This window comes from Phlebotomus argentipes, unplaced genomic scaffold (assembly GCF_947086385.1).
Source record: "Phlebotomus argentipes unplaced genomic scaffold, Phlebotomus argentipes genome assembly contig_33, whole genome shotgun sequence".
In the NCBI taxonomy this organism is placed as follows: domain Eukaryota; kingdom Metazoa; phylum Arthropoda; class Insecta; order Diptera; family Psychodidae; genus Phlebotomus; species Phlebotomus argentipes.
This window is the reverse complement of record NW_026776167.1, coordinates 329,853-344,473: the sequence shown is the minus strand read 5'-3', so window position 1 is coordinate 344,473 and position 14,621 is coordinate 329,853. Positions and strand designations below refer to the sequence as shown.

The 14,621-nt window shown below is 44.9% G+C and overlaps 3 protein-coding genes across 3 annotated transcripts; 1 reads left to right on the top strand and 2 right to left on the bottom strand.

Moving 5' to 3' along the window:
- Window positions 1-545: 545 nt before the first annotated feature.
- On the top strand, window positions 546-4,188 carry LOC132256926 (mitogen-activated protein kinase 15). The gene is made up of 3 exons (XM_059753534.1): window positions 546-717; window positions 2,257-3,143; window positions 3,207-4,188. The coding sequence occupies exons 1-3, from the start codon at window positions 604-606 to the stop codon at window positions 4,186-4,188; spliced, it is 1,983 nt and encodes a 660-aa protein (XP_059609517.1). The 5' UTR covers window positions 546-603.
- Window positions 4,189-7,815: 3,627 nt separating this feature from the next.
- LOC132256881 (uncharacterized) lies at window positions 7,816-10,158 on the bottom strand. The gene is made up of 3 exons (XM_059753468.1): window positions 9,984-10,158; window positions 9,124-9,696; window positions 7,816-8,458 (listed from the first exon to the last, which is right to left on the bottom strand). Exons 1-3 carry the CDS (start codon window positions 10,058-10,060, stop codon window positions 8,008-8,010), a joined length of 1,101 nt encoding a protein of 366 aa, XP_059609451.1. The 5' UTR covers window positions 10,061-10,158; the 3' UTR covers window positions 7,816-8,007.
- Window positions 10,159-10,330: 172 nt separating this feature from the next.
- On the bottom strand, window positions 10,331-13,777 carry LOC132256880 (uncharacterized). The gene is made up of 3 exons (XM_059753467.1): window positions 13,392-13,777; window positions 12,217-12,806; window positions 10,331-11,680 (listed from the first exon to the last, which is right to left on the bottom strand). Exons 1-3 carry the CDS (start codon window positions 13,518-13,520, stop codon window positions 10,513-10,515), a joined length of 1,887 nt encoding a protein of 628 aa, XP_059609450.1. The 5' UTR covers window positions 13,521-13,777; the 3' UTR covers window positions 10,331-10,512.
- Between the last annotated feature and the right edge of the window lie 844 nt (window positions 13,778-14,621).

Sequence of the window (14,621 nt, the reverse complement as noted above, 5' to 3'; positions counted from 1 at the left end):
CTTAGTGTGGGAACGTTGCTGGGCGACAAGAAAAGGGTGCTGTTCCGTATAAACAAACGCAAATGTGCGTTCTTCACTCACGATTGAGCTTAATTGTCCAGAAAGACTGTGAAATGTGTTCCCGGAATCATTAAATTTCAACTGAAGAGTGAGAAATCAAGTAATCCCAGTGAAATCAAACGTTCAGCAAGTATTCTGTTGACTCAGGGAATTTTTGTCAATTTTCTATGTGCTTTTTCTCAATAGTAGTTTGTGAATAATTAAGTGCTCATATTAAGTGAAGCACCACTTCAGCATCATCTGGGAAAATCTTCATATGTCAGTGTGCATCCGTGGCGGAGAATATCGATCTCCGTGTGTGTCGCCAATGGAAATTGCTGTGTGAATTTTTCCCAATATAAACCAAATCGATCTAACAAATCGTAACAACAAAACACCATATAAAATAAATAAAATACGTGCGGGAGTCAGTCGGAAAAATAAATAAATAAGTATAACACACTGCAAATTGAGGAGTATCACTCGGATATCACACATGAATGGTGAAAGACGTGCGAGAAGAGCAAATCCGCGAGTAGTGCTAGATTGAAAAGTTTGTGTTGTATGAATAGACATCGAAGGAGTGAAATAATGTTTCCTAAGCAGAAATCCATCGATAAGAGCAATAAAATGTCGGAAATTGATGAGAGCATCGCGAAGAACTTCGACATGAAGAGGGTGAGTTAATATTCCATTCTAGAGCATTTACATCTCGTACTACGAAAGTTGTATCGAGACATGAATGAATTCTTTCTTTTCCTGCAAACTTTCGATTTCACGTATATTTGAATTTGGGTAAACAATCGAGGGATTTTGCTAATTATTTAATCGATAGACTTCCGATAGGGCTGCAGGTGTGGTATTCAAATGAGGCGTTCACCCGTCGAAGACTTTCCTTCGTGACAGGGCGAAATATGGGGTAAAAGAACTTGAACTTGTCAACCCTCACACCACTCGCGCCTCTCATTCGCGATGCCGTGGGCGGAAAAGTCTGTGATTTCCCCCACGGCCGGAAAACTCCAATGAATTGAGCCGAATCGTGGACTCGAGGAAAAGCAACAAGAACGTGCGTGCAATTGCTGCCCAAGCATATAAATCTTCCGCCAATTTCCACAGTCTTTCGCCCTTCTCAGGGTCCCTGTTTATTGAATCAACACCACATGTTTTGCTCAATTTATTTGTCCAAGATGATATATCATTTTTATGCCGCTCATCCACGTGCTCGAGAGTCATAATCAGAGAAAAACAATTCAAGGCTGATCCTAGGAGGAATGCACACAAGGACGTAGTCAGAATTTCAGTGGCGAAAGCCTAATTCTGAGCTCTTTTTTGTTTTATCCGTTTTCTCCTAACGTATTGCTTAGAAATGTTCATAAAACCAATTCTCGCAGGATTTTGTTTTTGATAAAATCTTACCAAGAACACCCTAAAATTTTAAAAGTGCTGCTAAAGGATAAATAATCTATTGAAGCGCTTAGAACACTTAAATCTTGCAATTTTATTTCGGTTTCTCTCGTTGTGACTTTTAAACAAGCTAAAGATAATGCAATTTATCATTTAACGCCTTTTAAATTCACCCTGAGTATCAAATTCAATAATATTTAGCTCAGGAATATTCATTTCATCGATAAAATCTTATCTTGATGTATAAAACACTGATAAATTTGAGATATTAATAGAAGCACTTTACTGAAAAGTTTTTCTATCACCTCAAATGCATGCAAAAAGAAAGCATATTTTCGTGATTGAGAATAATTTTCAAGTGCATTTTTCCCTCAAAGATCCTCGTCAGAGGCAATAAAAGCAGCATATTTCTTCTTCTATATTGTGCACCTCAACCGTGAACATGCTATATACTGTGGAAATTTCATAAATATAGAATTTATGAATAGTGAATTGAATGCCAATTTGCTGAATTGCTGTGGACTTCCGAGAGAGAGAAAGAGAGAGGGAGGATTGGGGAAATAGGGCGGTATTTTCCATTTGATCCGTGGAACATGACACAGTCATGTTGCCAATAATGTGGAATAGGTCGTGACACTATTATATTTTGAGGAAAATATTTAGTCATAAATCATTGGATTTCCTCCTTCCTTTTGCACATTGCGCCATGTCTCAATATTCGCGATATTGAAACATTCTCAACACGAAGTTTTTCTTTTCTTGTCTCACTGATAATTTCGAGGTTTTTTTCCACGCATATGTTTTTCTTTGCAGAGGCTGGGAAAAGGCGCTTATGGAATAGTGTGGAAGGCAGTGGATAGGACGACATCGAAGACTGTGGCTGTGAAGAAAATCTTCGATGCCTTTCGCAATGTTACAGATGCCCAGAGGACATTTCGTGAGATTATGTTTTTGCGTGCCTTTCGCAATCATCCGAATATCATTCAACTTCTGAGCATTCATCGCGCCTCGAATCACATGGACATTTATCTGTCCTTTGAATACATGGAGAGTGATCTGCACAATGTGATCAAGAGGGGGAATGTCCTGAAGGACCCACACAAGCGATACATCATGTATCAGCTGGTGAATGCCATCAAGTATATGCACTCGGGAAATGTGATCCATCGTGATCTGAAGCCCAGCAATATTCTCATCGATAGCCAGTGTCACTGCAAGATTGCGGATTTTGGTCTGGCGCGTTCTGTGGCGCCACGGCAGACAGACTCAATGGCTGATGAAGAGGTGGGAGAACTCATCCTGACAGACTACGTGGCCACGCGATGGTATCGCGCACCTGAAATCCTCGTGGCCAGCAAGCGATACACCAAAGGCATCGATATGTGGAGTCTTGGCTGTGTTCTGGGCGAAATGATCCGCGGTAAGCCTCTGTTTCCGGGCTCCAGCACGGTGAATCAGGTAGAGAGAATTGTGTCAGCGCTGCCGGATGTCACACAAGCGGATGTGAAGGCTGTGGGCGGAGGCTTCGGGACGGTGCTCTTAAACTCCACAGGTGCCAAGCACGGGAAGGACATTGCCATTGATGACCTTCTCCATGGTGGAGCTGAAGACGGGATTGCTCTCACCAAGATGCTCCTCATTCTCGATCCAGCCAAGAGATTGACGGCCAAGGAAGCTCTTTCTCATAGATATGTGGAAAGGTAGGTGAATGATTTTGACTGGAAAACTCACAATGTCTTCCAACTAATATATCCTCTTTACAGGTTTCGCAAATCAATAGATGAGCCAGAACTCACGAAAAATGTTTTGCCACCTTTTCGGGATGATGTTCAACTGTCGGTGAGTGAGTATCGATCGAAGCTGTATGAATTGATGGCAGGAACGTCGTCCTTCACGCTGAAAAATGGCACCGTGGCGAATGGGAAGCCCAAAAGTCGCATTCCCAAATCCAAAGTGGATGCAGATAAGGTGGCGTGCAAGAATGAGATGAATAACTACCGTAAATTCGAAGTGAGAAGAAAGAGTCTCGTTCGAGATGTTGGTGAGAATAAGCTGAAGCCCATTCAGAATGTGCAGGAGAAAAAGGATCAATCGATGGTGGAATTGAATACGGAGATGAACAAGTGTCGCTTCCATCGCATTGAGAACAGCTCAATTCTGGATAAGAGACATTCATTGGATTCACAACAAAGTGGGAATCTACTGGCGAGGCGAAGTGCGGGGAAGAATGGCTCCACGAAGGTGGCCTACATAAGTCTCGAGGGACATAACGGAAGTGCCATCAATCGGACTCTGCCACAGTCGCGATTCACTGGACTCTGTCGTCACAAGAGTCTGGATGAGAGCCTGTCGCCGGCCGAAGGGAAGCCCAGCAAGTGGTCTCAGCCACTCACAAATGGCTCGAGTCTCTCGCATGAGTACTACGATTCCCGCTTGAAGAGTCTGGAGGAGAAGATTCGCAAGCATAAGCTGGAGATGTCGTCGATTATGAACCAAAGCCAGAAGATGAAGATCGAGAAGTTGGACTGCGTGCCCAAAGTGAATGGAACTGTGGGCAATTTAGCGCCAGTGCGTCGCAGAAAACCCACGAAACTCGATGGGCTTCCGAAACCCACCACGAATCGCGATCGTCAGTCAAAGCTGGATTTCTACGGTGGTGGCGATTGCTATCCTAGTGGCAGTCCCAAGAATGCCCTCAACAGTTGCGGAGTCATCTCCACCAGGGATTCCTTCAAGTTCCACTAAGAGCGGTCTTGGGTATTTATACGTCTATTTTTCTACAATAAAATTATGTGAATGTTCCACATGACAATAACTACATAGTTTTTCTCACGGCGATAAATAGCATTTTCCAACGAAAGGAAGTTGAGCTTACTGATTCTTCAGCTTTCCGTGAGGAATATCTTTAAGATACTTTACACTCAGTTCTAATCTAAAGTTATATTGAATCGATACGGAAACTAATCGCGTTTATTCATTCATATATCCTCAAGAAGTATTATTTATCATAATCTATTGTTGACTGTCGACTACCATTTGTACATATTTGTTCTGTATTTGTAGAACAACACGCGCAAAAAATTATGTTTTTGCAAGAGAATCGTGCAAATGAATTGGTCAAGTTTAACGGTGAATTTGAAGAAGAGAAACAGAATTTGACCCAAAAATTTCGCCTAAGAACACGTTCTTCGAGAATTCTTCGAGAGGTGCAAGAAAAAAAAATTTGCGTGGGCAAGAGAAAGGTCTGCCGATGATCTTCCCGTTACGTTTTGCAAATATACTCAATATGAATCCGAAAAAAAATCTTCCCAAATGGAATGATCACGATTTTAGCGTCGTCTCGCCTGGAGAAGGAATACTTGCTGACCTGTGTGGATCATCTGGTCAAGTTGATGATCTGCAGGTGAGCGCTGTGCTTGGGTGTGTGTGTGTGTAATGGAAGAGGTGAAGAAAAGCATGATAATTGCCGTTAGTTTCTTCTGCATTGAGAATAGCTGGGATGCTGCGATCTCTCGTGGATGAGGAACATCTTCAGTTGGTTGTTGAACTCTATCGTGAGCAGATCGCGATAAAATGTTGCGACTATTGCTTGCTCTCTTCCTAATCACTCTTGTGGTGGCATCTCCTGTGCCAAAGGATTCTGCGGAGTCGTCATCGGCGCAGGATGCGGAGCCAGAGAAGCCTCAGGGATTGGAGGTGCCAAAGCCAACGGCGGAGACTCCGCACCACGAGGAGATCTATCCCGGCGATCTGTCGCCACCGCATTTACCTCTGATGCCACCCAGGCCTATCAGCGATGAGAGACGTCGTCTGATCTTCTATGATCAGCGACAATCGGGCAAGTATAACATCCGTGCTGATCTGGACAACTTTATGATCCTGGTCATTCCGTCATCTCCCGCATCGTCATCCACGGCTTCTCTGCTGGACTTCCTCTCTCGCGGCGCCATGCGGAGGAATCAGGCCAAGCACGCTCCCAAGAAGAAGTACACGAAGATCCACAAGCTGAACGTGAAAAAAGAGGGTGGAGTCGAGAGTGATCACGCCGTGGAGATTCCTGCTAAAGACTCTCCTATTCACACGATCCCACCGCAGGCCACCGCTGTGGATCACTTCATCGAGGGCAGAACGCCGTACAAGGTGGATATCTCCAGTACGGCGCGCACGGAGCCCGAGGCGAGGATCGACCTCGCGCCGGTGGCGAAGACGCCGGTGTTGCGCATCATACGGCCGGAGGAATCGAGATCAGGTAGTATGTACCGGCCGTGGGCTTTCCCTGGTGCCACATCGTCATCTATCACCTTCCGCAACGCCAAATCCCTGCCCACATCCGCCAGAGGCGAGCTCAACATTGCGTCCAATTCCGTTGCCACGAGCCTCTTTCCCACACTCGCCACAGACTTCTCCCGCTCCCCGCCCCCTGACAGTGAGGACGAGGATCTGGCTGACACGAGAAATTCCTTTGACAGTCTAAACGTGGGCAACGTGGACGCCTTCGGGGTGCCGGACAAGCAGTACAACGAGGACTGGGAGTGGAAGTTGCTGGGCGCGGAGGAGCAGTGCGGACCGGATCGCAAGAGGGACAGCTATGGAATCTGCCAGTTCGTCCCCGCATAAATTTTTGCATCAGCAAATGTGCCTTATATTATGCGCTGTAATCGATAAGACTTGAATTTAATAATAAATTACTCGTGACTCTTCTGGCCAGTGCTGTATAAATCTCTCCCTTTTCCCACAATCTCCGCAGTTATGATATAATTTGAAAAACATAAAAAGCATGGGCGTAGGCTGAGTGGTGTTAGAGCAAATTTAGGTACAGTAGAAAGGGTTGAGGTAATCCCAAGGGTGATCCAATATGAATTCCAAAGAATATCTGGTTCAACCGGTTCGACAGATGCAACAAAGTCAAGAAGAAAGTGAACATTTCGAGGAATTAAAATGGAAAAACTTACGGGATATAAAGGGATTCGAATAGGCCTATAGAACAGAGCAGATTACAAGGATCGAAATAAGCAAAACCCTGAAGCGGTTTTTTGTATCTTTTAAAGTTCTAAATTACATATAAAACTGGTCTGGCTTTAGAAAATTTTCTCTTCCGTTTCCGATTTTAAGATGTCTTAAATGGTAAGAAGAATATAACTATTAAGACCGCAAAAAATCCTTGTTATTCCTTACACAAACAATTTTTTATGAGAATATCTTCTGTCAAATCTTTTACAAGCTCATGTTTTAGAAAAAAAAATATAATTCAATAACTACGCCCATGATGAGTTAAATATTCCGAGCAATCTGCAGAGTTCCCAGTGCATTGGTTCCTCTTTTTGCAAAAATAAGTCAATAGCGCGTTCTACGTATGTATCTAACTGGAAAACATTGAGTTTATTGAACTATACCAAGAACCTGCCTCAGAGAATTTCTCCGCGAAAGAACTTCCAGTGCTGAGTTAGTGTAAATGCTTGTAATGACATAATTTATTCACCGATTAGTTTTTAATGAGACAATTCCTAGAAAATGCCCTTGAAGATGAGAGCAAAGATGAGGTGGATGCGCTCAGTGATGCAGCCTCGAGATACTTCTCCTAGGCTGGCATCAGACGCGAGAGGAAGCGATTGAAGATGGGCCTGAAGAAGGGATGCTTGTTCCTGCGATGGGCATTGAAGCGCCTTTTGTTGTTCTTGGGAATATTCTCTTCCAGATGATCTGGCAATTGATCTTGAGTCGTGGCGATGATTTCGTTTTCTTCAGCGGAAACGTCCTTCGGAGCAGGAGTCGAGGGAGGCGCTGGTGGCGTGATTTCTAGGCTGATTGTTTGCGTTGAGGCCTCTGAGGACTCTTGTGATTCTTGGGAAGTTGGCTTGTCTGGCTTCGCGATGGTCTCGATATATGGCGATTGGGAGATCTCCTGGTCGTAGTAATCCGTGTCGTCTGAAGAGTCACTGAGCGGTCCGCCACTCATGATATCCAGCGCCAGTCCGCTGAGGAGTGACAAGGCCTGCGTGCTCACGGCTTGACTCACTGGCACCAGAAAAGCCACTCCGTCCAAATTCACCCTGATATTCTCCGTGCCGTTCTGCTTCTGGTCGTAATACAGATCATAGTCCTCGTACATGTCGTCCTCCTGGCCAAAGCCACCGAAGAATCTGGTCGGCGATGCTCTGATGCCAATAACGGCCACCGTGAAGATGATGAATTGTCCACAAGAGAGCCAAGCCATTTCGCGTTCTGTTCCGCGTCTCGATTTCAGCACAACTGACGCGAATCCGCGGAATGGCGACAGAATCACCACGCAGAGTGCGCGCTGAAACGAGTTTGCATCCACCCTGGAATCTCTGCCAGGTCATCACGAGACGTAAAACCTGGAGAAGTACAGTGACTTTATGCTTTATTTCTCTTTTTTGGTATTTGGTATAATTCTCAAAGGCACATTTTGACTTATTTTGATTCAAATTGGAAAATTCTTCCGCCTCTCTGCAGAGACATTTGATTCAACAGCGTGTGTCCAAAAGGTGGTTCCCTCGAGTGTGACTTTGGTACATTGAGGAGCAGTGGTGAGTATTGCTTGATCTACCGGAGTCCACCTGAGTGGCCCAGGACGGGGTACAGGAGTGTCTCGAATGGCGTGCCGTGGAAGGTCTTCAGCCAAATGGCGCTGGTAAGATAATTCTGTAGCGCCTGGTAGAATTCCTCGCGTGTCTTCGGCTTGCGCCGCTGCGTGCTGGCCATCAGGCAATTCACGCCGCAGCAGATCCTCTTCGCCGGCAACATCATGTCATAACTGTTGCCCCAGACATCCTGCTCCGAGTCCAGGGCGTGCGAGCGCAGAGACTCCAGCGTCACAATCGCCTCGAGGTTGTGCGGGCGATTTGTGTATGTGTCTGGCTTGATAAGTTCCTGCAAATGTGGTCCCAGCACCAGATTGCTGCCGGATTTTATCACAGAATTCGCGATCTGCGCCAACTCTTGCACCAGTCGCTTGTCATCAACGCTGGCAGCCTCACCAGGCTGATGCAGGTACCTGCAATCACAGTTAATATTCAGATTGATCGACTTTGCGAAGGCGGACAAATTCCTTAGCATGCTTAATTGATTAAGTGCAAAATTCGGTCATTGGCTAAGTTCGGGGTCTTTTACGGAAGACTATTTTACGGTAAACTATTCTTTTCATGCCGTTCATTTCCCATTAAACTGTTTAAACTCAACTTATTGAAATTTGATGTCCGTTTATCCTCTAACAATGTGGATTTTGCGGATTTCAGTATTTCAAGATCACTTTTAATTTTCCGCTCTAACATGAATTAATGGATTTTATCATTAATTTCTTGTTGCTTATTTTTCTTCAAAAACTTTTCAAGTGAAATCGACATTGAACTTTCAATTTTTTAACTCTAAATTTTGAATAGTCACAGATTCAAGTGGAGAAATGCTTTGCATCGTCATTGGAAATCAGATCAATGCGAAAATGCTACAAATATCCAACTGAATTGAAAGAGTGGGCGACTTAATCAAGCACGAACTTTCAGCATGACCAGCAGTGATAAATCAATAAAAAGTGTGGCCTTTCGCCAGGGCATTTGCGCCAATTTTCCCTCGACTCCCGAGTGCGCCTCTGGCACTTTCCTTTGTGCTTTTTTTTATGGGGGGAAAAACACTGCGAGCTGGCCATGCGGAAGGAAGCCTTACCTGAGCGGGTGCATGAAGAAGCGCGTCGGTATGGCCACTGTGTCGGCGAGGTAGAGGATGGGGAACGGCGTGTCGGGCGCGGACTCATCCCTGAACTGCACGGTCGCGCTGGTGTCGTGATAGATGTCCGCGAAGACCACGGTGTGCGGCCCGCCCAGGCGCAAGGCACTCGGCGACTTGGCGTGCATGGACAAGAGCGTCTGGATAGGATCGTCGGCATCCACGGGCGAGGAGATGCCGATGAAGTTGTACGCGGCGGAGAAGATAAAGTTGAGCGCCGAGGCGAGGATCTGCGGGTGGATCTTATTGTTCACAATGAGATCCATGAGGACGTTGCAGGCCTCGGCGGAGTTGCACTGCAGGATGGGCTGCGAGAGTGTGCAGGAGCCGCAGCGCCACTCTATCTCGTGCTCCTCCGTCTCGCGGCGCAACCAGGCCAGCGGATTGAAGCAGATGCGGCACAGGCGACTCTTGGTGCGACAGATGTCCGCCAGCATGTCCTCCACCAACTCCAGGTTGTCGTCCAGCAGTTGGCGCTTCATGTAGTTCCTCCACAGCTTGAACTCGATGTGACTGTGTGCGAGAGAGGCAGAGAAAGCGCGTGAGTTTACCAGTTTCCCCAACGCCAGAATCGCGCGCGGGCTATTTTAATCCCCAAGGACGCGACGTGCGAGAGATGAGGAACTTTTCCAAGCAGCTCAATTTTCCGTGTCGCTGCTCAAACTGAATCTGGGACCACTTCCTCACTAGGCACAGTCTTTTCCTCCGCAGCCAATGGAATTCAAAATCAATAACCGTAGCTTATTGATTTTAGCGCGCGCCGCCTCGACAGAGTGCAACAAGTTGACGGCCATTCTAACCTTGTATATTCGCAGAAGATAAAATAGGACAGCTCCCTCTCGTCGAATTCGCATACGTCCAGCAGTGCGTGATCCATTCTGCTGGCTGAAGGCACTCTCACACGCCCCAATGAGACTCCCGGTAAGCAAAAGAAAAGCGAGAAATGGTACAAATAAACAAACGAGGCACTCCACCAGACCACTTCCGACGACTGCCGCGCTGTCACGATGTCGCTGCACTCGCTTTCGATGATCAGGGTTGGCCATTCGCCGTGTCGGCGAATTTTCGAAATTTCCAACTTTTCATAAATGGGAAAACGAAAATACAGAAGCTTTCATCTTCACGCAAGAAGTAAAGTTACATCTGAAGTAAAATAATTTAAAGGCCGTAAAAATTCACAATTTATTTCATTACCAATTTGATGAATGCATTAAAAATTCGATGTTTTCGCACCTTACAGTTTTTTCTGTATTTTGGCCAATCCGCCGCGGCGCCATCATTTTGTATGTTTACCGCTCTTGATAGCTTTTCTCCACACTTTTGTAACTCTTATTTCGCCCCGTTCTCTTCGTTCTCCACCGAAAGTACCGTGAAAGTTTTCTTCGTGCCTCTGGGTGTTTGTGGCTCGTCGTGTTGGTTGTTCATCTCTGTGATTCTGCCCAATTTGGGCTTGGTGCTTTTGGTGCGAATGGAAGCGGCCGGCATGGAGCTTCTGCGGAAAAACGGCGCCCCATCGCGCGTGTCAGGGATGAGGAAGCTGCTGCGGACACGCTCAGGTAATTTTGGATAGATGTTGTCCCGGTAAAGAGCCTCAATGTCCTGTATTGTGGGGCGAGTGGACGGAGGCTGCACCAGAGCGCCCCATGTGTTCTGATTTCCAGTGCTAAGTGGCATAAGCGCTCCTCTGCTCATCCTCCTTCTGATCTCCGCCCGCACATCGCTTCCGTGATTCTCTGAGTGCGCTTCGAAGCCGTCAATTTCGCGTTCGAGGTTCTGCCTGAGGGACTCGGCATCGTCAAATTGGCAGGTCTTGTTGTAGTCTCTGGCAATCTTGACGTCGTGCTTCCAGAAGTGTGTGTGCGTTTTCGTGACCATGGGAGCGACTTCCTTGATCCGCAGGATGAAGACGCCCATTAAATAGATGGAGATGACATTGGTGAGAGTCACGCCGAGGCTGACTGTGGCCTGCAGGATCAGTTCCGTAAACTGGTGACTTGAGTACTGAGATGTCTTCACGAGGTCTCTGAATCTGGTGTCGGACTCCTGGCCGAACAGATTGTAGAACGCCGCCACGGCCCACAGAAACCCAGAGTTGACAGCTGGCGGCAAGAGGGACGCCGAAATCGCCACTCCAGCCAGTGAGCCAGCATTCTCGCCCAGAATCCCTATCGCCACAGCCGCTCCCGAAGGCAGAGCAATCAAGATGCCCACAACAAGAGAGTGGAGCTCACATCGGCTCAACATTTCCGGCGTTAATCCCTTCTGGAGCCCATAGTATCCGTCGAAAATGCACACAATCAGACCAAAGGAAAATCCCACCAGAATGCTAAGGAGAATCCCTAGAAGTTCATTCGTGACTCCTAACTTCGTCAGGTTTCGATCCTTGATCACTGTTCCGAATGTCGCCGCCACGATGGGGCCCATCAAAGGAGAGATGAGCATGCTGGCTGCCAGGAAAAGGGAATTGTTCTCCACCAGGCCGAATCCTGCGAGGAGGCTGCAAAGAAATTCAAGGATTTATATTGAATCCAACACAGATTACATGGTATATTTCATCTACAGAGAGATCAAGAAGTGTTCATCAAATGCACAATAAAGCAACTCAGGTACTCAAAGAGTTTACAGATTTAGAAACCATTGATATTATAAAAAAAAATCCTCAAATTCGGTTAAATTGCTTTACGTTAAAAACCAGTTAGTCGCGGTAATTCAGATCAATAAATTATATTTCAGTTAAAGTTACGAGTTCTTTTAATTAAATTTTCCTCTGTGGTATGCACAATACTCGCTTAATTAATCGTTTTTAATCCTTTTGCTCTCGGTACGAGTTTTATATTATTGTTGGGATAATTAAAATCCGTGTGTTCACAGAAGAAAACATGCTGTGAATGAAAATTGCGGGAAATCCTGCATCCTCTAGTAGATGCACTTTTGTGGACTTTCTATAGCTATGAAATGAATATATGTGGTGCATTGAGTGTTCACACTCCTTCTCTGTCGCTCTGTCGGTCGCAGAGGCTTGCAATGACTCACGCGGCCACGACGATAAGTGTGACGAAATCGAATCGAATCTCTGCATTGACCCTCACTTGATCCACCAGTTGCGCGACATTGAGGCGAGCCGTGACCGAAGCCACGAATCTCTCCCAGATGCCCTCCTTGTGCTCCAGATCCGTCTGCGAGGCCGTCCGACTCGCGGCATCCGCCGCAAAGTCGTGCACGGTGCAGGGCGTGAGCGTGATGGTGGAGCCCTCACGATAGCCGATGCCCCACTCGCTCAGCCACTGCGTGACCCGATCGCACCTGTGTCCATTCTCCAGTGTGAAAATGATCTGCCACTTTTGGCTTTTGCGAACCTCCGTCCAGGCGGCTCCGGAAATCTTCCCTCTGGCAATTATTTCCTCAAGGACGCGCTCCATTGAGGATTCTGGCGGAATATTGAGCTCGTGAGTGTCCTTCGTTGCCTCTTGGCTCGCCTTCTGAAGCACAACTTCGCGCAATCGCTCATTTCTGTTCTGCGCGGGAATTATTGTCGCTTTTTCGTGTTTATTGAGCAATTTGTCCGTCGGTGAAGATTCTGTGGCGTTGTCTTCAGCCTCTGTGTGGCCTTTTGCAGCATTTTCCTGAAAAGCATGCGATCATCATTCTGCGATTAACAACTTCATGGGCATTTAGATGGAAAATTTGAGACAGATGTTTCTCTTTTTTTAGACAAAGTTCCGTGACTTTTTCCACACGAGTATTTGGAGAGATTCTAAATATTCACATTAGTGCTAAAAGAAGTGGCAATATTTGTTTTGTGCTTATTAAATTAGACAAATTAGCAGATAAGATGACAAAGCGTGTCGCAGCGTCTCGTTCATCTGCTTTTTTGGACACCATTTACTTTGGCGAATTGTTCTAAAGAGCGCGCATGCTTTTAAAACACAGGTTCAAGACGGAATAATCCAGTTTTAGTGTGAATAAGAATTTGTCCGCCAGTTTATTTTCTTTTTGAGATCTATTGAATAAAATTCCTCACTGGCCTTCGGCGGTCAATTAAAGTGTTTTTTTTCGATTGTTTTTATGAGATCAACATTTCAATCACTTCTTTCGCATGAAAGGTCTCTGCTTGGATATTTAATTGACCCATTTATCAGATGAAAAGCACTTTAATGCAATACACACATTTGTTTCTTCAAATTCTTACAATATTTTTCCACACTCACAGATTTTTTAGTATTCTTGTGATCTTCAGGTGTGAAGGAGTCCTTGCTGAAGAAGGACACTTTCTTCTCACTGAGATTCTCCTCCTCCTTCTCTGTGGGAATTATTATCAAAAAAAGCACACCATCCATATTTTTGAGCCACCCTCGCGCTGGGAGGTTTGTTTATTTCACTATTGCAAAAGGCAAAGACACCCAAAAGTACAGTCTAAGCAGCAAATGTTTATATCTGCACCTCGACGCAGAATTCAATGTGAAACTGATTTGAGAAGTGACTTTGGAATGTATGGCAATTTCGAGAGGCTGTGAATCAAATCATATGATGATTGTGGGCACTGGAAGGAGGAGGGGACAAATGTCTGGGTGGCAGAGAGACACGAGAGGCGTTGTAAAAGTGCCCCAGTTGAGATTTGCAATTAAATCACCTGTTAATTGCAATAGAGTCACACGACGATGCTCGGGTTGCTTGTATTGCAAAATCTGCCAAAGGCTATTTACATTTAAGATTTTTTTCCCTTCATAATAACTGCGATGTATTTTATCAGCCTGACTTTAGAGAAAATTCATAACATTGTGGTGACACTCTTTGTTGATTAATGGATTAGCATGTAATTATTGGGATACGAAAATGTGGTAACGAGATTCAAATAATTTGATATACAGTGGAGATAATTCTTTGTATTTGCTCATAATAACAGTGTTTAAATATAATTAATTGTGTTTGCAAATTGCAAGATATTAGCATTTCTTGCTTGTGATTTTGCCTTTCAATCAGTTCTTTTAAATCTAATTGAAATTTTTATCAAATTTCTGTTCTCTAAGTTTGGCTAATCATAATTTAATACATATTTTGTGCAAATTGTGAAAAACCCGACTTTGTTACGCAAATTTTAACATAACATAATAATAGATTAGAAGATTTGGCATTGCTATTGACTTGAATACTGAGGAACTTTGAACTCTTGGTTCCGTTTAAAAATCACTCCTATTGCACTGCTTTTTGTTAGGTAACCAGATATGAATATTGTGCTAATAATAGGTGTCAATTAAAAAAAAAAAACTACATTCTACACACTGACAGAAAAAATGCAATTAAAGTCTTTTTCGAGACAGTGTAAAGAGTCTCTCTAAACAGTGAAAACATACTTCGGAAAATTCCTACAATCACATGAGTGAAATTATTTATTAAAATGTTGCAGTGCGAAATTGAAAACATACTTGTAAATTAATTAC

What these genes read in the sequence shown, in the direction of transcription:
- LOC132256926 (XM_059753534.1), top strand. Translation starts at nt 604, where the DNA reads ATGAATAGACATCGAAGGAGTGAAATAATGTTTCCTAAGCAGAAATCC. An exon ending in AGAACTTCGACATGAAGAGG is followed by an intron (nt 718 to 2,256) that starts GTGAGTTAATAT and finishes TTTTCTTTGCAG; the next exon opens with AGGCTGGGAAAAGGCGCTTA. An exon ending in TCTCATAGATATGTGGAAAG is followed by an intron (nt 3,144 to 3,206) that starts GTAGGTGAATGA and finishes TCCTCTTTACAG; the next exon opens with GTTTCGCAAATCAATAGATG.
- LOC132256881 (XM_059753468.1), bottom strand. Translation starts at nt 10,060, where the DNA reads ATGGATCACGCACTGCTGGACGTATGCGAATTCGACGAGAGGGAGCTG. An exon ending in ATCTTCTGCGAATATACAAG is followed by an intron (nt 9,697 to 9,983) that starts GTTAGAATGGCC and finishes TCTCGCACACAG; the next exon opens with TCACATCGAGTTCAAGCTGT. An exon ending in TTCTTCATGCACCCGCTCAG is followed by an intron (nt 8,459 to 9,123) that starts GTAAGGCTTCCT and finishes CTGTGATTGCAG; the next exon opens with GTACCTGCATCAGCCTGGTG.
- LOC132256880 (XM_059753467.1), bottom strand. Translation starts at nt 13,520, where the DNA reads ATGGATGGTGTGCTTTTTTTGATAATAATTCCCACAGAGAAGGAGGAG. An exon ending in ACAAGAATACTAAAAAATCT is followed by an intron (nt 12,807 to 13,391) that starts GTGAGTGTGGAA and finishes CATGCTTTTCAG; the next exon opens with GAAAATGCTGCAAAAGGCCA. An exon ending in ACACTTATCGTCGTGGCCGC is followed by an intron (nt 11,681 to 12,216) that starts GTGAGTCATTGC and finishes ATTTCTTTGCAG; the next exon opens with CCTCCTCGCAGGATTCGGCC.